This window comes from Apteryx rowi, unplaced genomic scaffold (genome assembly GCF_003343035.1).
Source record: "Apteryx rowi isolate R43461 unplaced genomic scaffold, aptRow1 scaffold_446, whole genome shotgun sequence".
NCBI lineage: Eukaryota > Metazoa > Chordata > Aves > Apterygiformes > Apterygidae > Apteryx > Apteryx rowi.
The window spans coordinates 259899-285642 of record NW_020450701.1 but is presented as its reverse complement, the minus strand read 5'-3'; the positions used below and the strand labels follow the sequence as shown (position 1 = coordinate 285642).

The window sequence follows — 25744 nt, the reverse complement described above, 5'->3', positions numbered from 1 at the left end:
CTCATGGCCGCTCTGCTGGGGCGGCGCCAAGTCCCCTCCGCTTTGGGGGCTGTGGGCTGCGTTACTCCTCCTGGTCTCTGCCCGGGGACAGGAGAAAGGCACAGGTGAAAGGGAGGGAAGCCCTGTTTCAGGGTTCACACTTGTGGTGGGGAGAAGAGGAATATATATGTGTGGGTGTCACACGGTGCAGTGCCCTTCCCCCACACCCTACAACAGGAAGCGCAACAAGCGCTTGCAAAGCGTGCTAAGTGTGTCCCTTTCGGCTCCCCTCCTCCGCAGCCCACCGAGGAAAAGACTATAATTCCCAGAAACGCTGCGAGGCAGCACAGCCGGCCCGGCTCTCTCCACCCTGCTCCCGCCTCCTGCCGCGTTGCTTCACGGTCCTTGTAGTCCTCGGGACGCTCCCCTCTCGTTTTCCCAGCTGGGCCTTCGCGGCGCAGAAGACTACAACTCCCGAATGTCCGTGCGGCGCCGCGCCTGCGCGTCAGCGTGGAAGTGAGGCCGTTGCGTTGCGGGCAACGGCTAAAGCAGCGAAGAGGCAGTAAGCAGCGGTGCCGCCGGCTTCCGCGTTTGCTGGGGGTGGCCGGCGGGGGAGGGGGCGCGGAGCGGGAGAGGGGCGCGCTCGGCGGACGGGCGCTCGGCGGACGACCCCGGCGGCGGCGGCGGCGTCTGTCAGGCGGCGGGCGTCAGCCGGGGCGAGGGGGATGAGCCTGTGAGGGCGGAGGAGCGCGGGGTGGGGGTGAAGCCCGGCCAGAGCGGAGCGATGTCCCAGCCTCAGCAGCAGCAGCAGCCGCCGCCGCCGCCGCCGCCGCCGTCTCCTCAGCAGCAGCCGCAGCCGCCGCCTCCGGCCGCCTCCAAGAAGCGGGACCGGCGCATCTTCTCGGGCACCTGCCCCGACCCCAAATGCCAGGCGCGGCTGTTCTTCCCGGCCCATGGGCCGCAGAGCAGTGGCAGCATCGAGTGCACCGACTGCGGGCAGCGCCACGAGCAGCGGCAGCTGCTGGCTGTGGAGGAGGTGACGGACCCCGACCTGGTGCTGCACAACCTGCTGCGGAGCGCGCTGCTGGGTGTCAGCGGCGCCGGGCCCCCCCGCAGGAACACTGAGCTCGTCAAAGTCATGGGCCTCTCCAACTACCACTGCAAGCTTCTGGCCCCCATCCTGGCCCGCTACGGCATGGATAAGCAAACGGGCAAAGCCAAGCTCCTTACTGAGATGAACCAGGGTGACATCTTCGACTGTTCCCTCTTAGGCGACCGCGCCTTCCTCATTGAGCCGGAGCACGTTGAAACCATTGGGTATGGAAAGGACCGCTCTGGCAGCCTCATCTACCTGCACGACACTCTGGAAGACATCAAGAAGGCCAACAACAGTCAAGAGTGCCTCATTCCTGTCCATGTGGATGGAGATGGCCACTGCCTGGTTCATGCAGTCTCACGGGCACTTGTTGGCAGGGAGCTGTTCTGGCATGCTCTGCGAGAGAATCTCAAGAAGCATTTTGAGGAGAATCTGAGTCACTACAAGGCCTTGTTCCATGATTTTATTGATGCAGCAGAATGGGAGGACATTATCAATGAATGTGACCCTTTGTTTGTTCCTCCAGAAGGTGTGCCAATGGGCCTTAGAAATATTCATATCTTTGGTTTGGCCAATGTGCTTCACCGGCCTATAATCCTGCTGGATTCGTTGAGCGGAATGCGAAGTTCTGGAGATTATTCAGCTACATTCCTTCCTGGGCTGATACCCCTCGAGAAATGCATGGGAAAAGATGGCATGCTGAACAAACCGATCTGCATTGCATGGAGTAGCTCAGGACGTAATCATTATATTCCTCTAGTTGGAATAAAAGGTGCTGCTTTACCTAAACTGCCTAGGAAGCTACTTCCTAAAGCTTGGGGAGTTCCTCAGGACCTCATCAAAAAGTACATCAAGTTAGAAGACGATGGTGGTTGTGTTATTGGAGGAGACAGAAGCTTGCAAGATAAGTACTTGATGAGGCTTGTTGCTGCAATGGAGGAGGTTTTCATGAGTAAACACGGTATTCATCCCAGTCTTGTAGCCGATGTACATCAGTATTTCTACAGAAGGACTGGTGTGATAGGAGTTCAACCTGAAGAGGTAACTGCAGCTGCCAAAAAAGCGGTGGTGGACAACCGTCTTCATAGATGTCTAATCTGTGGGGCTCTTTCAGAGCATCATGTCCCTCCAGAGTGGCTGGCTCCAGGGGGAAAACTATATAATCTGGCAAAAAGTACCCATGGTCAGCTAAGGCCTGACAAAAACTACAGTTTTCCCTTGAACAGTCTGGTGTGCTCTTACAACCCTGCAAAGGATGTGCTGGTACCAGACTATAGCCTAAGTAGTTTGACTGCTTGTAATTGGTGTCACAGTAACTTAGTGCGTCGTGTCAGAGAAGATGGATCTGTTTTATATTTGGATGGAGACAGAACTAATACTAGATCTACAGGTGGCAAATGTGGCTGTGGATTCAAACACTATTGGGAAGGTAAAGAATATGATAATCTCCCTGAAGCTTTTCCTATTACTCTAGAGTGGGGTGGAAGAGTGGTGAGAGAGACAGTCTATTGGTTCCAGTATGAAAGTGATACATCTTTGAACAGCAATGTGTATGACGTTGCAATGAAACTTGTTACCAAACACTTCCCTGGCGAATTTGGTAGTGAGATTCTTGTTCAAAAAGTTGTCAATACAATATTGCATCAAACTGCCAAAAAGAACCCTGATGATTATACCCCTGTAAATATTGATGGTGCTCATGCTCAAAGAGCTGATGATGTGCAGCAAGGACAAGAGCTAGAGTCACAACTTCCAACCAAAATTATTCTGACGGGACAGAAGACAAAAACTTTGCACAAGGAGGAGTTAAATATGAGTAAAACTGAAAGAACTATTCAACAGAACGTAGCAGACCAGGCTTCTGTAATGCAGAAACGGAAAAGTGAAAAATTAAAACAAGATCATAAAGGGCAACCTAGGACTGTTTCTCCTGGGGCTGTTCGAGATGGGCCATCATCTGCTCCTGCTACACCAACAAAAACCCCTTATTCTCCAACTTCGACAAAAGAAAAGAAAATTCGGATAACGACAAATGATGGGAGGCAGTCAATGCTTACCCTGAAGTGCACAACCACATACCTGGAACTACAGGAAAACATAGCTAGAGAATTTAACATTCCTCCATATTTGCAGTGTATTCGCTATGGCTTTCCTCCTAAAGAGCTTCTGCCTCCCAAAGAAGGCATGGAAAATGAACCTGTTCCTTTGCAACATGGTGATAGAATTGCTATAGAAATTCTGAAAGGTAAAGAAGAAGGCAGTCAGTCTACTTCAGCCCACTCAGCCCATGCTGTGAAGCATGAAGATGTTGCTGTGACTAGTAAAATCTCATCGAAGGAACTGCAAGAGCACGTTGATAAGGAGATGTATTCTCTGTGTCTTCTAGCAACACTGATGGGTAAGGATAACTTCATGTTGTATTTTAAAATTGTATATTTTAAGTAGAAGATACGTTCTTACAAAATGTAATTATGTACATCTCATTTTTTTGCCTTAAACATGGAGAAGGTTGGCTTCTTTATTCCTCTGTTAGAACAGTTACCATACCATCAGGGATTTGTTGTATTTTGTGACTTTTTAAATGTGCATATGAGGTCCTTGTTCCTTCATTTCTATGAAGTCCTCCTTTTAATGATTTCTGAACAGGAGTTGTTGCATCAACCTCTTCCCTTTCTGTCTGTTCATGATTTGTTTCTCCAGCCTCACATCAAGTGCACAGCTGATGTGTGTGTGAGCTACATGCTCCCTCTCTTTCTGCATGACCCTCAAGTTACAGGAAATACATTCAGAGCAGGCATGAGAAGGGGATGAAGACCACGTCTTTTTAAGACACTGAAGAGTAGTATTTCAGGATACAAGCAGAGGAGAAACTGAAAGAAGCTAAACATGCTTGAATCCCAAACATAGGTATAGCACATCTATGCTTGTAAATTGTCAGTCATGTAAATCTGAAGTACTGTTAATAATTCAAGAAGAAAGGACTTTTCTCAGCTGCTTTGGTTTTTTCCTTTGCTTTTTTATTTTCATATTTGGATTCAGGAGACTTGGACCTTCATTTGTACTCCAATCTCTTTGGATAACTAAATGCGTTAATCTGGTGACTGACAAAAGATAGCTTTTCTTGTGCTATTTTTTGTTTGTTTTTTTCCTAGAATTTTTCAGTGTGCTATGCTGAAATGGTTTTTCTTAATCATTAAGTTTCACAATTCTTACTGCTTACTCACAGGAAGTAGAACACTAATTATGATACATTTAGCTGCATGAACAAGTAGAATAGTAATGCTTAGAGGTTTTTTGTGGGAATCTTCTGCTTTGCGTGAGGGATTTGGTATGGATAAAGCATGTGATGTTTTAGAAACACAACAATTACATAATCACAGAATGATATGCCAGAAGTTCCTAATGCAGAACTTTGATTTTTTTTTTTTTCCAAGCCTGATTGTTTACTCCCATATCTCCTGCAAGATAGCATGTTGAAGCACTAGCCACCTCATCATGCTGGCATTTATGCTACAGTCCAAAAGTTCAGGAAAAGGTTAGGTTTATAAGCTGTCTTAATTTTAAGATGAAGCCTAAAAGAGCGTTTTCCTGTTTTCAGGAATACCCTTGAAAATACAGTTACTGGCTTACAAAAAACCCCCTCTGAAGTGCTTTAAAAGTATTTAGTGACTTCAGCATTAAAGTTTCTAGTTTTTTCAGGTATTTATAAACCTTGAGCTGATCTGATATTCAAGAATCAATTTTTGAGTTTTGACTCATTGTTATAGACTCTGCTTTTGAAGCACAGGTTAGAACAGAATTTACCTCGCCCTTCTCTGACTGTACCTGTTTTGCATTACTAATAGAAGTAAAAGTGGCAGCAATTGCTAAACCAACCAGTTATAACAAATTACGCAGCTACTGAATAAGATGTTATTTTTATGTAGTCATTTTTCTCATCAAGGCTATATTTTCCTTCAAAGATACTTGCAGAAGAAATCTAGACAGTTGACTACTTACAGTTGTTATGTATCAATGGAGAAACAAATTGTAAGAAACTTCGTAAGTCTTTGCAGTTTCTCTGGAGACTGTTGAAAACTTAAGAATTTGGGGATGACAGTGCCTCGAGGTGATATGGTTAACATTAAAGAAGCCTTGGAGTTTCTTAACTGCATTTCTCTACTGGTAAAGTAGAGCTGCAAAGTTTTGAGAATCTGCCTGTCTCTTATCCTGCACACACTTGCTGTAACTCTATATTTTCTGTTAACAGTATTGGGATGTGTGGAGGAAGGATCCTGTCTGGACCAGACCAGGTTTTTTTTTTTTTTTTTTTAATGTCCATAGTGGCAGTTTGTTTTGGAAGATCTGTAGCTATTCATTCTAGATGCTTGAAAGCTTTTCTTTCATATAGGGGCTCCCGCAGGCTGAACTTACGCTCCTTTCATATTTCAGTTACTAGAATTTCTCTTTTCTGGTGATCTCAGTAAGTTAACTCATTGACGTTTTATACCATGTTCTTTAATTTTTATGTATATAACTTAAGCCTTGTGGAATCAGATACTGTAATTTCTGGACTGCTTAATGTATTATGTGTAATTTTCATAGTTTTCTCCCTTTTTTTTCTAAAAAATACAGGATTGTGTAAGGAAATGATTAAAAAAATAATTTTACATTAACATAGTTAAAACTTAATTACACCAATGCAAAACCACTTTGGCTACTTGTAAGCCAAGCATGAACCTATTTTGATCAGTTCATTTTGCATCAGTGAATTTGTCAGTGCAAATGAAATCAAAATAGCCAGATTTAAATTAAATATATTAATTGATACTAGGGTTTACTTGGATTTAAACAACTTGTTTTTAAGCCAACTGTAGTTCAATGTACCCTGTGTTTTAGTTGAGCTTTCAATTTGTTTTGCACTTCTGTATGTCCTTTCTGATTTATGGAGTGATGGTCTTTGGCCTTCCCTGGCGTAGGTTAGTCTGCACCTGCTCTTCTTCAACAGTGTAGGAGACCTGCTTGTGGTGGGATGTGCTTCATTTCTGTCCGTACCTGATACTGCCATGCTGAAGGCTGGTCTGAGGGAGTGTGCATTGCGGTGGAAATAGCATAGCGAGCATCTCTTTGATTAAAACCCCCTCAAGACACTACGTATAATCTGACTAAATAATCATGTAAATTAGCTTGTGACCTGTGAATGTGTTATTCCCATCCTAGGAAAACAAAACAAACAATAAAACCCAAGTAGGAACAAAAATGTGTAAACTTCAAACGCAGTTTAGTTGAATCTCGCACACTAGTTACTCTGGTCTGGGAATGTCTGGCTGTAACTGTTTTTCCTGTGGTGTCCCAGTCTGAGACCTCTTTATCAAAACAGCGTAGTCTGTGTTTCTTTCAGTGGCTGATGCTTTTGTTTTGTAAGCCCTTGTCTCCATACCTTTCTGTTACCATGTAGTCCTTGTGGTGTTGCATAAAAGGCTGTTTAAACAAAGATGCTTCTCTGGTGCAGGGCTTGAAAAATCATGCCTGGAGCAAACAGGGAATCGTTCCGTGGAGAATGCCATTAATCTGTAAAACTGTGTTTTTTTTCTAAAAGCCTGGTGCCCCTCTTGTGGGAGGGAAGGGAACCCTTCAGATATGAATGGACTCTTAAATGCGATGCTATAGGAGTCTAGAAATAGCCACTGTGTGGCTGCTGGCTGTGGCTTCCCCAGGCTTCAGCAGCCTGCAGGTTATATGCTTTTAGTTACCAGTGTAGTGGTTATTTTGATTCTTGTGGACAGTATTAAAACCATCAGGGAGACTTCAGCTTGCTGCTGCTTTGCAGAAAATGAAGAGCAGCAGCAATGATGCTCTGGAGCCGGCGTGTAGAGAGATGTGTGTTTCAGAAGGTAAATTCTGGGGTGTTTCAGAACACACGTTCTGGCAAACCCCTTAGGAAATAGCAACAGCATGACAAAGGGTATGAGCAGCAGCCAGTTCCCTCCTGGCATGCAGCTGTTTGAAAGAGAGGGAAGATTGTGGCAATAGTGGGGAGGAAAAGCGAATGGTCTTTTTTTTTTTTAAAGTGGGGTCAGTGAGAGCTGGAGAGGAGCTTCAGATTGATTAGCAAGTTACTAGACGGAGGTGGTCAGGATAGTCAAAAGACAAGACTTCCTTCTGCAGTTGATCATGGAAAATAAGAAAGAAGAGTAGCTGGTTTGTCACCTGGGTGTTCTTCCTGGAAAGTGAACTTCTGTTGACCACGACAGTCTGTCATTTTGGTGCTTGGCCAATTCTGTGAACGCTGTATGCAAGTGAATGGAATGAACCAGAACATATTTGCTTTAATGGGATAACGTTTAAAGTGAGTCAGATTATGTAGGTCTCCTCTCTCTAGAATGTCTAAAGGCAAAATAGATGATAAAGATGCACTGTTCCTTATAGAAAAGAAAAATAAAGCTGAAAAAGGCATGAAATACCTCTTGACTTTTTAGTTTTTTTATTTCTGTAAAAGGGGTGTGTATTTTTTAACTGTTTCCTAAGTGATGTACCACTTAGCTCTTTAGTTGTAACTTACGTAGTCAAAAATGCCAGAGAAATGAACTGGTATATTTTTCTTCCATCTGCTCAGATAACTGCAGGATAATAAAAATAATTAAATGTAACTTAACAAAATAATTAAAATAACCTGATTTTCTTAAAACGTATAATTATTTGTTAAAATAGTTGTATAGCATTTATATACTTTAAATTTAAGCTGCAGTAAGGCATGAGGTCTGAAGTATATTTCATCTTGATTTAATAACATCTTACCTGGGCCAGTTGGTGGGGAATATTTTCTTTTATGCCTTCCCTTACTGTAAATAAACTATACATCTTACAATGTTGATAACACTAGCTGTTGATTTGTAGATTACTGTTAAGATATTTGATTTTACATGCAATCTAGGCCTTTAAAAATAGTAAAATCCCCTTTATTCTAATAGCAAAACGAATATTTTCAGACTCTATTAAAAATGGGAAAAGCATATTCAGACTCTCTATTATAAATGGGAAAAGCATAAAGTCATAAAGGCCTCCTGATAGTATTATCAACTTAAGCAAGGTTGTGCCCAATATGTAGGCAGAAGGAAATGAAACTGAATAGAACTTGGTGAAAAACAAAAGTGAAACCTAAAAGATTTTTCTCACTTGTTAAAATGATCACTGAGATTTTGGATATGTGGTAAAGAGGGGACTTAAAATGTAGGTTTAGGAGCACAATTAAAAAAAATATATATATATATAAAGAGGCATTAATGCACTTTACCAATGTGAAGTGTCTGATTATTTGTGCTTTTTTTTGTAAAGGTCCATTGGGGGTTAGCGTTAAATTTTTTAATACTAAGTCTCTTTGTGCCCTCTTGCTCTTCCTTAGATGGTTGGGTTCTCTGCTCTGGTTCCCTACCCACCCCTTAACCCTGAGTTGTTTGCTCCTGCTCAGGTTGCAAAGTGGAGCTTGACAGTAGGAACTGCTTATGCAGTGTCCTTTGTATTGTTGAACTATGGCTTTGTAAGGACCTAACTGACTATTTAAAAAAAAAAAAAAGATGAAAGAAAAAGTATTCTGGTATAAGCCATTTCGTTTGCTGATCGTAAGGCAAAGCTCTAAACTCAGCTTTTTGGCAGTTCTCTGAAGTTTATGTGCAGTCATTCCTATTTTGGGGGAACTGTTTCAGATGTTTGTGGGCAGTTATTCCGATGAAGATTACAGAAACCGGCTGAAGGCAGTATAAAGAGGAGGGAAATGGAGCCCCTTTCAATCATTTTTTGCGGGCATCACTTATATCACCTTCACTGTGCACATTGTCTCTGCAGTTGATTATACATGAAAAAAAGTAGTTGCTGCCATTAATAGCATCTATTGTAAAAGACCTATCCTGAGTTACTTCTCTCCTGGAGAGGCAGAGAGACAGTGTTGGTGAGAATAATGGGAATGGAAAATGGGAGGCAAGAGATGGCAAAGGAGCTTCACAGAGGTTTGAAGATAGCCACGACTTGTGATGAAGTAAGAGAACGGGGGCTCGAATAGGGCCTGGAGCGGACGGACAGAACGCCGCTGGCAGGAGGGCGGGGGACCAGGGAGCGTGCGGGGGCCCTTGCCTGCCGGGAAAGCTGGAGAGTGCCTTGAAGGCTTTCGAAGCCTAAGGTGGCATGCAAAGCTCACTTGGCGTGGGTGGGATAGGACAGGAGCTGCAGGTACCTTATGGGATATGCAGCAAAGAAATGCAAGCAGGGCCTTAGGTGTGCAGTATAGTCAGTTGGTGGAAGCTATTAAAAATAACTTTTTACTTTCATTTTGCTCTTACAGGAAGCAAAGAAATATTCATACGTTCCAGCCATCTCTCTAAGTAGTAAATGCATCCAGTTAACTTATTTCTTTAGTTGATGATTTGCATTCTCCAATTTCTATTAGAAAATTGGGAGAGATGGCTGTTGAGATTTAATGCATAAAGAAGGGTACAATTTCTATTTAAAGTCTTGTAATATTTCCCCTGAATGTTTGATACAAAGAGGGAAAAACAACTTTTTTGGAAAATTCATGTGCCCAATAATTGTTTCTGTATCAGAAGATTGGAACTACTAGCACTTTTTGTTCACAGCATTTTGTCAGCTCTATCACATGTCATTTCTATGAAGCAGGTAGTGATTAGCAAAATGAGGAAAAGATGATGAGAAATAAAAACGGGGATCTTAACTGACTTGGCAGGTGCTCTGTTAGGTCACTTATCTCCTGTCATTATAGCCCAGGGTTTCTGCTGTTCGTTCTTTACATAGTCTAGGATTTTTTCCCCACTCAGCAGCATTTAAAGATGTCACGTTTTGATGCCATTTTTGACATCTTTGAAAAATGCCAATTTTACAGGGCTTCTGGGGTTGTGGAGTTGGTGTTTCCTTTCTAGGTTTGTGCAGACACAGCTCCTCCGCAGCTGCCTGTGTGGAGAGCCGTATCTGAACTGCAGGCTACAGCTGCTGTGCGGCAGTTAGGGGTGCTGCAGCCAGCCAGTACCTGCGTGGAGACGGGCTTGTGTAATTACTCGCCTGTATGCTAAGTGCCATGATTTCTAGTAACTGACAGCACGGGCAACAGCCTGAGCCATGGGCTCGCCGTCCTCATAGACATCGTCTCTAAAAATCAGCAGTAACTTTCCGCTAAGTATAGCGTCTCCTCCTGCATTTCCATGTTGTTCTGTTCACGGTTTCCGCTGCGGGAAAGTGGTCAGTTGTGAGCTTTTGGCTTCCCGTTTGGAGCCTGAGCAGGGACAGAGCAGGTAACGCTGGGGTGAGTGAAGGCCTGAAATAGAGACCCGATTTGCGGGAAGGTGTAGGGATATAGAATTGAAGTTTTAATATACAAGGATGTGTGCTTGAATTTTGGAGGAGTGGCAGTCATTTCCTAGTTTTAATATGAAGGTGTGTGATGGGGGAATGGAGACTTGTGTGCATGGCCTGGCAAAGAAGTAGGAGCTGCAGCTTGGAGCAAATCAAATTTGGGAACCTTTGTACTGGAACGCACAAGTTATTTGACTGCAGGCTGTGGTATGTTCTCCTGGAAGTTTCTCAAAGGCCTGAGCTCCTGGTCTATTAATTTTCAATATGGATTTAAATTCTTAAGTGCATATGATACAGTGAGAATTCAACTTTTAATTTAAGGAATTATACTTTCAGTCATTGTTTATAATGTTAAACTAGAACTGTTTAATTCTAATGATTGTGTTTGATTTTTACAGGAGAAGATGTTTGGTCTTATGCAAAGGGGCTCCCTCAATTGTTTCAGCAAGGTGGAGTATTCTACAGCATAATGAAGAAAACCACAGGTATTTTTTTCCTCCTTTCATTTCTCTGTTTTTGAATCTTTAAAATTGTAAGTTGGTGTTGAGTCGCTTATCACAAGCTTAAATATATAATTTTATTACCATGATATATTTTTCATTTTCATAATACTGTTCAGCTCCTTATGCTCTCTCAGAACTTCTTCTGAGACTAGTGAATCAGACTAATTGATTAGAACTTAAATCTTTTTTTCTGAAATATTCTCTACAGCTATATATCTCCATTTAAACTTCTGACCTATACAAACAGGTTCAATAAGTCAAATGAATTTTTTTTTTTTTACTGAAAAGGTCAAACAAAGTGAAAATCATAGAATCTATTCCTGTTATATATGTATACTTTAAAACACTAAACTGACGTTCATGCTTCTAGTGTGTTTCTTAGTAGATGTATTATACTAGGGTACTGTGTGTTTTAAATTTAAATGATTGGTTAATTTTGTTTTGATATACTCAGGATTGTTGTTCAAAAGCAATGCTATCCATCCCTGCTTTGTAGTTTTAATAAATGTCTTATCTCAGACTACCTGCTGAATAATCAAGCAGGCAGTTAAAATATATTTGATTTTCAGACTGCTTTAAAAATTGTCTACAAAGAAATAACAGCAGGTTTCTTTAGAGAAGTGAGTACTATTCAGTTTTCTCATTTAAAGTTTTTTTTTTTTTTTTTTTTTAATTGAAGTCTTTGCATTCATAACTTAGCTCTTGTGGATTCATCTGTAATGCTTCCTCTGTTGCTTTCTTACTATTTGATTTCTTCTTAGGTAGATCTATCAATTTTAGCTAAACCTTGATGATATCTAGAAATGGGTATTTTATCACATCATGTCTGTTTGCAATCCAATGTCCTTTTGTAGCATACATTATAAAATAATTAAAATATGTGGGATACTCTAATGACCACTGCCTCTCTCTGAATTATTATCTTGGGTAATAGATGAGGCATGCAAGTAGCAGATCTGTTTCCTTTTAGTTTTCTTTCATTTACTATGCTTATACAGTAAAGACTGGTGTATTTTTTTGTGGCAAGTGAATTAACTTAAACAGTGCCTGGTGGAAAGGACATTTTGGACTGATTAAAGACTAGCTAGAGCCGAGAGCCTGAAATGAATCCAAGAGATTTTTAGTCCAGCTGGACATTAACTCATAGAAAATGCCTGGCTTAAAAGTCACTTTTGCCAACTGACAACGTAAGACTAAGGCTATGGGAGATAACCTTTTGTAGTTGAACATTACTGTATTTCCTTGTGTGCAGGTACTTTACATGACTTGTGTCTTGGTAGGTAGAATTACAGTTTCAACATTAACATACTTTTATGGTTTTAAATTGTATGTACTACCAAATTTCCATGTCAAACAATTACAGGGTTCAATGATATAACTAGTTTTTTTCAGTTAAAGAAGCTCCTTACATATTTGTATTATTTTAGTTCATATAATAATGCAAATATACTGGCCATGTGGAACAAAGCTTTCTATCAGGCTACTGTTAATCACTTGAAAATAGATGCGGTAGATCTTGTTTGAGATTTCAGGATTCCAGGACTGCATTTTCAAAGGCAACATTTATTGGTTTATCATTGAAGCTCTTACAGCTCTCTCTTTTACAAAAGAAGTTTGAGTTGGTAAATTTTGTAGTTAAGTTCTTCAGGATTGGTTAGACAGATGAGTGTTTGGGGTTAAATTTTACTCTGTGGTACATTTTAGCTGATTGATTATCAGTTCCCTGGATATACAACGAAAGGAGCTGAATGTCTGAAGTTCTTGTGAAAATAAAGAAAATCTCATGTGTAGATTCTCTGCAGCTATAGAGGTGTGTGAAGAAGCAGCTATGGAGGATGAGTCAGACTGATCACTTATTAGAGAGTCTTAGTTCATCAGTGTAAAAGCTGTTTAATAACATTTCAGATTATCTGAACAAGCTCTTTTTGATGCTTAGAATATTTGTTTTGATTCAATTTTATTTGATAACATAGAAATAGTGTTTGATTGCCATGTTTTTTCCCTTTAGTATAATTTCTGGTATTTTTCTTCAAGAATTGTGAGAGTATATGAAGAAACCCCATGAATTTGTCTATTCTTGGAACTTTTGCAAAGTATTTTTGTGTTTCTTGTAGCTCTTATTGCATAGCTGCTAGAACTGAAGTGAAAAGAGCTGTTGCAGCCAAGTTTTCATCTGCGTATAACTTTTAACTCACAGAAGGCTGTCATCACTGAAATGATACCTTACTGCTTCTGCTGCAGCCTGTATGGGACAGAGTTAAAGGAGTTATTTTGTATTTCACAGCAATAAACTGGAAAACTAGATGTTGCCCCTTTTTGACACAGAACAGCTTCAGAACTTAAATTTGCCTAGCAAACTCTCAATTTTAGTAGATCTATAAAATCATAAGTGGGACAATGAAACAAACATCAGATCAAAAATGTTATGCATTGTGTTTGTTTTGTAAGTGTAATATTTTATATTATTACTATATATTTATATGTATAATCTCCTAGGACCACTAAGCATCATAAGCTTGAAACACTGTTTTGTTTCTCCAGCAACATTTTCTCTTTGAGAAGAAAATAAATAGCAACTTTGAAAATTTTCAGGTCCAATGATGACTGTATGCACCAAAATCCTACTACAACTCTAACCAGTGTGGAAGTGGTCTTAAACAGTACTTCTCCAGATATATTGTGATTTGCAACTTACTCAGTGGCAGTTCTGTGTGGGTTTTTTTGGCTGGGTCGGGGGGCAGGGTTAGCCTGCTTTGACTTGCTGCAAATATATACTGTTTCTTTAACTTCTGTTGTGCTAGAACTGCAAGTCCTGCCAAGGTGGGTGTTTTATCTAGTAATACTGCAATCTTGTGGGTTTCTTAAAATCGCCATAGAAAGTAGAAAATCCTTAGGGGTATACTGAGTTGGCATCATATGGTATACAAGCCTGACTTTTTTTTTTTTCCTTGCACAGTAAAAAAAATTCACTGTGTGTTTCTACAAATTTGATGCACTACATTTAAAGACAGCAATTATTGTGTATTCTGAGCATGTCTTGAAATATGTTGGCATTTTGAATAACTTTCTCTATCTTTATAGGTTTGACTGATGGCAAGCACTGTACTTTTCCACATCTGCCTGGTAAAAACTTTGTGTACAATGCAGCAGAAGATAGATTAGAGCTGTGTGTGGATGCTGCTGGGCACTTTCCTATTGGTCCTGATGTTGAAGACTTGGTTAAAGAGGCCTTAAGTCAAGTACGAGCAGAAGCTACTTCAAGAAGCAGGGAAGCAAGTCCTTCTCATGGAATGCTGAAGCTGGGTAGTGGTGGAGTAGTGAAAAAGAAGTCTGAACAACTACATAACATAACTGCATTTCAAGGAAAGGGCCATTCTCTAGGAACTGCATCTAGTAGTCAACAACATGATCAAAGAGTCAGGGAAACACCACTTTTAAGAAAGCATAGCACAGAAACGGACTTCAGTCCTTCTGCTAAAATTGAGCCTTCTATATTCACAGCTGCATCTGGTAACAGTGAGCTTATCCGAATAGCTCCTGGAGTTGTGACAATGAGAGACAGCAGGCAGCTTGACCCTACTTTGATTGAGGCACAGAGAAAAAAGTTGCAGGAAATGGTCTCTTCTATTCAGGCTTCAATGGATAGACACTTGCGGGATCAGAATACAGAGCAGTCAGCATCAGTTGATCTATCTCAAAGAAAAGTAGAGGCAGTGAGTTTAACTGCTAAAACTGGGAGCTTTCAGGCTGGGTTGTCCGAATCATTTTCTGCGCCAGGTGGCACTGAACACTTGAATACCGAATCAACTGATGGTAACATGGTGAATTCTGTGGGAACAGCATTCCCTGCAAGGTCTAAAGCACAAAAGGGAAATTCTGTTGAGGAGCTTGAGGAGATGGATAGTCAAGATGCAGAAATCACTAATGCAACTGAGCCAATGGATCACTCTTGATAGGTTAAAATCTAATAAGGGTAGAAGAAATTACTATTCAAATGTAATGTTTATTGGCTGGGCCACACAAAGTGATTAGTTATTAAATCTTGTATGTATGTCAAAGATTATATCATTTTATTCAGTGCATGATAAGCAAGTGTGTGATTGGCAATAGCTTTCAATATTACCATACTGCTGCCCAGGCTGGCTCTGTTACCTGTAAATTAGTTAATAGAAAATGCACTGAGATGAATATCTGCTGTAACTGTGGGTTATTGAAAGTTCTTTGTAATTTGTAATTCCTTAAAAGTCTTAAGATTAAGCTCATGTGAGGTTCTTACCATGCTAGTTCAAGGTTACTGGAAAGGTTAGAACAGGCAAAACTAGAAACATGACAAAGTTAATCCTGTCCCAGACATTTAATCCCACTCAAAAGTATACTATACACATGAATGATACATAAATTTCCGAAAGCAACTCAAATTAAACTGTGTGCTAAGTTTTATAATGCAGCATATACAAAACTTTGATTACACCATGCTGGCACTTCCTCCGATTTAAAAACTTTTTCATTCATACAACTGTATGCGCTTGTCAGAAATCTTGGAATAAGTGTAACTATAGTGAACTCTCTAATTTCTGCATATTGTCAGTCTCAGCAAGTTAAGAAAAAAAGGCTACTTAGTGTATGATGAAGATAAAGTGAATGTGGTGTGGTTACGCTGGCTCTCTGAGCCAACACAGCCGTTTTGGTGCTTTGTTAGTAAGTGATAGCATGTTTGTATTTGCTCCAGAATACTGAGCTGGTCAGGTGTTGTGCAACTTTTAATACAACTACAAGAGAGAAGTTGGCAAGTGGAAGAAACAACAAATGTTCAATAGCAAATCCATTTCTTTTTTTAAAAAGACTTTGATTACTAGCATTGGTCAGTAATGGCAAGAGTTAAATAGTAGCTGTCCTCTTCTGAGCAGATTAACTAACAATTTATTGGAAGGAAATTGCTCTGTAACATACATTATCCTAAAGGGTTCAGTGATAGCTGAGCTTTTGGAAGCTCACTCTTTAACTCCATGGAAACAAGGAATATATGCTGTTTCAGTGTCTATAAGACTACCCACTACTATTAGCTTCACTTCAGTTTGTGATGCAGGTTTCCTGCGTCAGTCAGTTACTATACAGCTGGTATCCACTTAAGTAGCGTGTTCATTGGACGTGCAGTGCGAGTTCTTAAGAGCAGCCGTTGTGCTTGCTCCCTACAGATGGAGTGTTTATCTGATATTGCACTTTGCTTCCTACCTTCATAGGCATATTTTAAGTGCACTATTGTTGTTTCCTCTAATGGTAAAATAACATTGAGTGGATGAAAGATGTTAATACAGCTTCAAAGGAATTCAGAGCATTTAAATATTGAAGTCTGTGTTTGTGCACATGTGGATTTTTATCAGTTCACAAATGTTGTTTGTATTGTAAATGTTTGTATTCAGACAAGTCTCCTCACTTTTTACACTTCTAATCACTTAAACAGTTCTAAGCATTAGTATGATGAAATGTCCCATGAGGGAGGATTTATTTTTGTATGGAAAATTAACTGAAGCAAGTCACTTAAAGAATAGCCCCCATTTTGTCAAAGGAAATTAAAATTCCTCTGTTGGTTAACTTTTTATGGAGCGGGAATAAATATTTAATGATTTAGTGCACTACTTATGGGTAAAACGGAAGAATCACCTTTTCACAAATAAATGAAAATGTTTAAGACCTCCAGTTGCTAACCGGTGAGTTTGCAGTCTGGAAGCTTGGGATGTGTGGAGGAATTTGGCACACTAAAGCTGACCTTGCTGTTGCATTGAGCGACTGGCAGCGTTCATTCAGTGCAAAACAGGATGCCTGGGCAGCAGCTGGAAGCCTGCCATGACTGCTGAAAACATGCATAGTCTCCCATGCATCAGTCCAGCCATCTGAAGGCTACTTCTATACGTAAAATGTTAAGTAGAGGCTTGTGCTTTGTCACAGTATGAGGTATTAGAAAAGTTAGCAGTGGCATGCTCCCGCGAAGGAGTTGAAGTGAGTGGAGGCTAAGGGGGGAGGAATCACCTGTGTCTCTTACATTTCAGACAAGATAGCTATTGCTTAGACATTTTTAAAATTTTCTTTAGCAAAAGGAGAAGACTTTCTCAGCTGAACAAATATGGGCAGTGTGTGTGAGAGAATTTTAAGTTTGAAATAAATTGAAATACTTGTTGCACATCCTCCTTACTCCAGGAGAGGAAACTTACCTCTTTCTTGCCTTTCTGCTAAGACAACAGAGGTTTGTGTGTGCCTTTTACTGTGTAAAGAGAAAGGCTTGGTTGAATTTTGACACACTTTCCATTCCAGCAGTAATTTGATGTTTTCTGCCTTATATAAATAGAGCTATTATCTGCATCTATTTCTGGTTTTTGACTCCTCATTAGTATCATACCTGGGATCCACTCAAATCATGTAGATCAGGCTGAAATAGGAATAGTAAAATGCTGATAAAATTACCAGCTCCACTGATGTGAATGCCTCTGGTGTAATGTAGGATTGCGCATATTTCTTTGCAGTGTTCTTATTTCACATAGATTTCTCATGCATTTAAATATTAAAAAAAATATTTTTTTTTTGAGAAAGGTGRCTTTTGGTACTCTTATGTGAGGCTAAACTTCATCTACATGCCAGAGAGATGTTTAACTACAGGAGAAGTGAAATAAAGAACACTGAAGTGCTGGTTTGAACAGATGTTTCATTTGGTTGCCATCAGTGGACGCATATGTACATTGAGGTAGATCCATGTGCCTGTCTTTCGAGCGCACATGTGCTTGCAAGATCGTCCTGTCGAGTCAGGAAAATGGTGGCGGGGTACATGGGTAGGGAGGATGTCAGCTGTCGTTGTGGAGGCAAAGCCCCCGTGACTTCTCAAATGGTGTCAAGAGTGATCTATACCTTTTTTCAAGAAAACCAATTTCTTGCTGCAGAATTGCCTCTGTGGACTTAGACTGTGGATCTAATTTCTTCTGAGTGCCTGCCGTGGTTACTTTCTTGTCTAGCACCAGCCACCTTCTACGCAGTTTTCATGACAAAGAAGACTTAACTTACTTGAAAATCCTAAACTTCACTATGGCTTAATGCATGTAACCTAAATGAGAGGTGATTACTGAAAATATGGGCCCAGTGCAAAGAAAGGAGAAAGAATGGGTGAACAGCTAGATTCTCAATACGTATATGGGAAACCTCAGGAGAACAGATCAGTTTTCCAGCCAAATGCAAGATTTTAGCTTAAAACAGCTGCCTGATTAGTAAGGCTGACTATAGCATCTTTTTGATACTACTTGTTCCCTGTTTCAATTTCAGTGAATGAAAAGAGATAGCAGCTTTACAAATAATATAAAAATATTTGGAGCATCTTCACTCTCATAGGCACAAAACATCAATGTATATTGTTGGTTTTCTGACTCCCTTAAAAGTTACTAGTCTTTTACTAGATACAAAATATGGACTAGAACATCTTCTGATCTGATCACTGGGGGAATTAAAGGTGGTCCTCTCTTTATGTATTTGTGTGGTTGAGTTGTTCTATGGTTTTAAAACTTCCGCATATCAAATATAAACATTAAACAGACCTTTACAAGGCTGTATTTAGGTAAGGCTGTGTTTATAGAAACCTTGTTTAGATGTTGCCTCCGAGAGGATACTCTAGCAGCTTCACAGAGTTAGAGTGCCCCAAGTCTGTATGCTAACAACCCTGTACAACAGGCGTGTTTTCAAGACCGAAGTGCTAAACTTAAAATCTTTCTAAAAGTAGAATCTGTTGTCACCATTACAAGGTTTGCAGAGTTGCTTCCTCGTTTTTTTTTTCCAATGTGCTGAAAATGTCAGGTAATAAAATTCATAATATGCTTACAGTCAGGAGAGCTATGCTTCACCTGAACTGTATTCAAAATGAATGACTAAAGAAGATGCCACTGTTATCTCTACATTTATTTGGCTCCTATTTTTCAAATAGTGGAATCTACGTGCTTTTGTAAAATAATAATATGAAGTTGATCCTTCTCTTAAAAAAACATAACAGTAAGTGGTTTCTTTGTTTTGCTTGTGGATATCAGTTTAGCCTCTTAAAATTCAAGAAGTTGCTTAAGATCTGTAGAATGCAGGATTCCCTCTGAGCCCTTATGCCTGTGGTTGAGCAATAAAAGGTTGAAATGTGATTGGTATTTTCAGAATTATTTTACTTTTAATGAGGATTATTGCCAAGAAATGAAAGAGTGCACTTTTAGGAGGGAATGCTATTTAAAATGTATAAATAAGAATTGATAGTGTATATATTTAGAAAACAAATCTTTTTAAACAGTAAGTGCTTTACATGTTGAAATAAAAATAAATTAGCATAGAAATTATACCATCTTCACAGCACTGGCTGTTATCCAGCACAGTTTGGTTTGTTTTATTTGTGATTGCTGTACTAATTATATTTGATTTTTTTTATCTGTAATGTAACAATAGTGTATTATAACAGTATATAGTGTACTATACTACACTTCACTGTACAGTATTTGGAATTTTCTTTGATTGCTATATTAAAACTATAAGTTAAAACATCTGCTTTGGCTTATAAGGTGCAACTTTTATCTATCCTTTTACAAATTAGCTTGGTTAATTAACACTGATCTGCCTACAAAATGAATGGGTTATAATTGCATTAACTCTTGTGTTCTACATAGAAATTGCGTTCTGCTTGCATACATGAAATACTAGTACAGAAATGGAAAAACTGGTACAAATGTTAGAAAGCTGAACTCTGTCGTCCATTTTGCTTTAGTAATGTTCTGTTTAAATGAAAATTTTGAATGAAAAATTCTTATTGCAAAAGCTTTTTTGATCTCATACCTGTTCTGAATGTTTCATTAAACACTGAAGTTGAGAATCTTTTAAAAATAGGTTTTAATACACTTGAGAGCAAAATCTGAGATTTGAACTTTTTTTTTTGAAGTTGTAACCAAAAAGAAAATACAGAAAAATGTTGACCAAGTCATACGTGACATTTAAGATAATTTGCAATCTGTGATATGAAACATTGTTGAAAATATCTTGTGTTTCAAAGTGAAACTTTACTGTGGGCATGTAATACATAAATATGAAAAGTATAATTTGGAGGAATTAAGACTTTTCAAAATTTGGCAATACTTAAGAATGAACATACTGACAACTATTTAAGTTATCTCTGTTCTAATTCCACCAGCTGCATGCTTCAAAAATTGGCTGTAATCATAACTTTTGAGCCTACAAAGATATCATAAAACCCATCTGTGAAACTGTACTACTTCTTCCTACAAATGAATTTTAATATTTATTGAAAGGCTTTAATTCAAAATGAGCTAGCATTAAAACATTTTAAAAATGATGAGTATAAAGATAACAAATTTTGATTGCATGTCATATCATGAAGAATTAAATATTACCCTTTTAAAAATTTGTATTTCAAAGATTTAAATGCTTGATGTTAAGCTAGAAATTTATGAATCCTTATTAATGCGGTGTTTATAATCTAAGCCCAAATCAGTACTGTATGTACGAAGTAACCAAATTAGGAATGCTTTCAAAATGTTTTCATTCTTTTTTCTGTTATTGATTGTATGGCCTCAACATCTGTCTCAATTTTTAAGTTTAGATGGGAGTTACTGGGTTTGGGTTTTTTTCTTAGATATGTAAATAGCAAACCTGTTCTGAAATACCCAGAAAACCCCAACTTCCCGCTAGAACAAAACCCCTCACAACATACTTGTCTCCATAGGGTCAGGATGAGAGCAAATCCTGGATGTTGATCAGGTTGGGTAGCGAGTTGTGGAAGGTGCTTTTGGTATTATGAGGAGTCAGTTCAAACGCATGTATTTCGACTTTAAAAGGTCATAGAAGCTGTGTTGTTTGGTGTGGAGTTTACTTATTGCAGCTGCAATATATTGTCTGCTACTGATTTGTAATGTTTTGAATATTTACTTTTAACAATAGATAAAAGTAGTAATGTCTGGATCCATAACAGACTTGATGGCCAAGTTGACGTAACGGAAACTTGGTTGCTATAATGGACTTTGAAGTAGTTTATTCTAATTTGGATTATTTAAATTGACCTATGTCAGGTGATTCTGAACATTTATTAATATCGTCAAAGGTACTAGACTTGAGTGTAAGCATTTCCTCTATTGTAGTAACTTGCAGACATTTTAAGAAGCTTCAGGAAAGACTATTATTCTCTGTTCTGTTGATTAAAGACATGGATGATTGTTGTGGCAGACTTGTATTTGGGCTTTATTGACCTTTGTTTTGGCTACTTAATTTTGCTTCATGCTGGAAATACTACTTCTAGTGACTTGCCTTGTTGATAGCTAATCTGATTTCATTTCTAAAGTGATCCAGTAGATCTGGACTGGGTCTGTGGTGGTTAGAAACTTGCGTCCAATGAGTAAAAAATTAAAAGAAGGATGGCAGGTAAAAGGAAGTTTCCAGACATGAGATGAACATTTAGGAGGTCCTGTCGTTTCTGTTAGCCAATAGCAAGAGGAGCCTGGGGGTGTTCTTTAGGAAAGAAGTGCACAGTAGTATCTTTTAAACCTGTGAGCAAGAGGTCAAACAACTTCTTTCACACTATTACAAAAGCTGATTTTATATTCTGTCATCTCAGTACGTGGGTTTTTAGTTAAAATGAAGCTTCTTTTCTATTGCTGTCTCATCGTTGTATAATTAGAGATACTCTACCTTTTTGTCAGACTCTACCTCCTAACCATAAGCCCTGTCTCCATTCCCATATACATTTGTGCAGACACTGCAAATTTTGAAGAGGTCTGTTCTGATATGGCACTGTTTGTTTGTTTGTTTTTTCATCTGCTTCCTTTCTTGGGCTTCCTTTCTTCTAGATCATTTTTGTCATGGAGATTTTTGTATGCTTGCTATCTGTTTATAGTGTTACTGGTAGAGACAGAAGCAGTAGATTAATGATCGGATTTCACACAAATTGGGCAGATGGAAATGAAAACCTTTGCTTGACTTCCTCTGAGATCTGTATGTATTGGACAGAAGGGAATGAAGGGAAACCCAAAGAGGGCAGAAGACTTCTGGGTGCTATTTCAACGAGAGGAAGGAAATATGTAAGTGATATGTCAGTGGTTCTAAAAGTCACCTATCAGTTCTGTAGGGCAACCATGTTTCCATGTTGTTCCGCTTCCAAGGTGATCTAGTTTTAGAAGATGCAATGGCTGGATCTAAATCTGGGGGTTTTCCTGTAGTCCACCTTTCTTTCTTTTCTCTTCTCCTTCTAGTAGCAGAAGCTGCCAAATAAATGCTTTTGCACCCAGTGGAAGAGGAGGGCTGAAACCCAGCCAGATGCTGCCACATGATGATGTAAGATTTGTAGCAGCAAGAAAGAAACAACACAGAAAGGTCAAAGGTATAACTTAAAATTGTGCAGTGTCAGTAACTCCTGTGCATAGCTATTTGTATGTTTAAATTTGTTTAAGTAATTAAGTAGGCACTGAAGTCCTGTGACTGAACATTATACATACAGAAACACTAATTTTGCTCCGGTTATGTCTGTCTTAAGACCCTTCTTGGCTTGCCCAAGAGAGATGCTGGAAATAGCAGCGTTTGCAGGCAGCGTGGAAGTGGGAGGAGAGAGAAGGGAAAGAAGAGGGAAGAGTGTTCTTCCTTTTGCTTTCAAGTCTGCCTGCTTGAATCTAGCTTAGGCTACTGCTGATACAGTTTCTGCCGCCTGACTGCTGTTTACCCATATGAACATTTGGTTGGCTCGTCTAGCTCTGACTACTTCACAAAGCTGTTGCATTAGGACAAATTGTTTACTCATGGTTTTGGCAAAGTCTAAGGATTAGACTGACTTCATAGGCAGTTACAACGATGACCTTCTAGGGCACAATACCAGAACAGCATGGAAAAACATGTACTGCTAATACCTGATTTACACATGACTTTCAAATAATCTCTTTAGTCTCCAAAATTTATGTATGTTTGTGAAAGCATTAAATCCATTTTTTAAATGTTTGCAGTGGTTGATCATAACCAGTGAAATTGTCCCTCCCTGACTTGCAAAATAAACAAGTGGCATTTGAGAAATTAGTAAGGCCTGTTAATTGAGATTAATGTTGTAACCTTATTTTGCAGCTGTATCATTATTATTTATTGGAAGAGTTGTTGGTGAGATCATAGGTAATGTCTGTGTGTAAATTTGGGAATATGTTTTCTTTCCAGGTTTATTGATTGAGGGTTCCTCCACTTCTTAAAAAGTTATCAGTTTGCCTATATAGTGCCTCATATAAATTAATACCCATAACATTGAAACCGTAGGTAAAGTGGTTACCAACCAGAAATTTGTCTCTTTGAAGTGATGTTGTCCATGTAGCTCCCACTATACTTGTATAAGCAGGCAAGGTGTTTAGGAGTGGGTTTTGAAGTGGCACTGTCCATCAGAGCTGTGTGTGCAACTGTACTTCCTCGTACTCTGTGCGGGAGATCAGTGTGACCTCAACCCGCATTTGGCTTCTTCTCAAGCTGATGATAGCTGAGGATTGCCAAAAGTATGGATATGCAGCAGCTCATGCGATCTCAAGTGTAGTGTCATCTCTAAGAACTACAGTCATTCTAAGGTAAGTAGCTGTCGTTCTTCATATATTCGTTTGAGTAGATCCTAATGTAGTTCTTGGGCAGGGTTAAGTCCCTGGATTTGCTTTTCTGATCTCCTGGACTTGGGAACTACTGTCATTTTGAACCAAACCCAAGGCTTGATTCAAAGGCTGCCTCAGAGTTCTTAAGAGTAGTTGTCACTGAGGTTAATGTACTAGTATTACTCCTAAACACACCCAGATATACTCAATTATGTTGATATTTTTGTGATACTGTAACCTTTAAGACTCTCTGTTCTGACCTCCCTATGCTACCATGTAGTCAATATAAGAGCAGAATCATGAAATCACAAAATACATACAATTATTTTTCTTCTCTGTCATGATAAACAGAACACTGGCTAATTGACTTTGGGAGAAGTATTAGCATTTTCTCACCCCCTCTGAAAGGCTGTATATGTAGATTTAGTCAGAAGTGCACAGAACTTGCTCACTCTTGTGGGTAAAGCAGTAGATCCTGTAAGGCCATCATCTAATGGAAGTGTCATAAATGTTTGGAGAGCATTCCAGGCAAATGTAGACTCTCTCTAGTGGCCATGAATAGAATATTGTCCTTGAGAAACTTTGATACTGAGAAGCTTGAAAAGAAAAACGAAAAAAAAAAGAAAAAAGAAAAGAGATTAAACGTGACTCCAAAGGCATGCAGCAAGTTGAAATTGCTCTGAATTGCAGCTTCACTGAACTGAATGGAAGCTGACTCTTAGGTACCAATGACAGGTTTGGCTCTTCAGTACTAAGATGTGGAGCAGACACAGGCAATGTTGTGCTGTCCATATGGAGAGCTATTTTAGTTTAAAAGAATATCTGGTAAATATCTTCCTGCTCTTCATCTGGAATTTCTCCAAAGATGGGGAGCAAGCTCAAGCTCCATAGGGGTGATGTAATCCTGCAGAGCGACTTCAGAGCTGGGTGAGTGGTGCTGTGACACTGAATCTGGACCACGTCTAGGAACTGGGCTGAAGACTCAATGGATTCCTGTGGTTTTGATTGACACACCTGGTGTTTCTGCCAATGTAGAGCTTGGAAGATTACAGTCACTTGGGGGAACTGGTGGTAAGGCACTAAAAACTAAATATCTAGTAAAAAGCCCTAAGCTCACCTACACTCTGCAACCAAAATTCTTGACTCTTGGTCTTGATGTCAGTGATCATTAAATCTGTCTTTCTCTTTATAGAACTTAGCTCTATGAGACTGGCAGCACTTGCTTTTGAGTTGAGAAACTGTTTGTTCAGGAAATAAGCCACTTTGTTCTTGCAACTCAAAAAACAAATTCCTGAGTTCACCTTGTAGGAATTTTGCTAGATTCAAGGTCTGAAGCTCTCATGCAGCAGGAAGTCAGTTGTGTGCCCTCCTGTTTTTTCTGTGCAATCTTCACAAAGGCTCTAGGTACCTACAGTGTGAGCTTTCTGAACAACCTACTGGAAGATCGTACAGGAGAGGCTGATTGTTCTAAACTTCATTACTTTGATATTAAGCCCTGTGCCTTCTGGAATAGGTTCTTTGTATTGCTTGCTGTCCAGATAAATGTCTGCCTGTCTGAATTCACAATGAGGTTTTGATGCTAGCAGAGAATTATCTCCTTCTACATATAATTTTAGATTCTTTCCAACATTTCAGCTGTGTCACAATATGAAGTGGAATCACAGATGATATTTTTTATTCATTACAGGTTTTGCTGGGAGCAGACAAAACTGTCACAGAATTGGAGCGGTAGCAAATGACCTCAGAAATACACACATGGATTTCACATATGGCCTAGTAGTCTGGTATCTTTATGCCACTGCAGCTGAGTTTGAAATTATTTGAAGTATCAAGATTGCAGTGAAAAGGACCTGTTTCCTGGCAGGAACAGACTTGCTGCTCTGCAGTTGATCATGGTTGTAATGAATGCTTAATGAATTTTTTCCCTGCAGCTTAGCAGGAAGCTTAGCAAGAAGAAATGAGTAACAGGGCAAATTACAGGATTGCCACTGCCTCTTTCAGGGTGCTGTGCTTTGCCTTAGCAAATCGTCTGGGTAAGAGTATGTGTGGTGTGCTGTCTCTGCCAGCAGGATGCCCACTGCTGCCAGCACTTGGCCAGCACAACAGATGCCCAGCGGAATCGAATGCCAATAGCTGGTTCTCGTGATGTTCGGCTCCGATCTGCTGGGAGCCCCAGCTAAGCAGTGCTACGGCAACGTGGAAGTGGCAGAGCG

The 25744-nt window shown here is 39.6% G+C and overlaps 1 protein-coding gene across 1 annotated transcript; it reads left to right on the top strand.

Moving 5' to 3' along the window:
- The first annotated feature begins 506 nt into the window (after window positions 1-506).
- Window positions 507-19466, top strand: VCPIP1 (valosin containing protein interacting protein 1). The gene is made up of 3 exons (XM_026077025.1): window positions 507-3473; window positions 10810-10896; window positions 13996-19466. The coding sequence occupies exons 1-3, from the start codon at window positions 764-766 to the stop codon at window positions 14865-14867; spliced, it is 3669 nt and encodes a 1222-aa protein (XP_025932810.1). The 5' UTR covers window positions 507-763; the 3' UTR covers window positions 14868-19466.
- The last annotated feature ends 6278 nt before the right edge of the window (window positions 19467-25744 follow it).

Excerpts from the sequence above, each read along its gene's own strand:
- VCPIP1 (XM_026077025.1), top strand. The coding sequence starts at position 764 with ATGTCCCAGCCTCAGCAGCAGCAGCAGCCGCCGCCGCCGCCGCCGCCG. Across the intron at positions 3,474-10,809 it reads TCTTCTAGCAACACTGATGG|GAGAAGATGTTTGGTCTTAT; the intron begins GTAAGGATAACT and ends TGATTTTTACAG. Across the intron at positions 10,897-13,995 it reads CATAATGAAGAAAACCACAG|GTTTGACTGATGGCAAGCAC; the intron begins GTATTTTTTTCC and ends CTATCTTTATAG.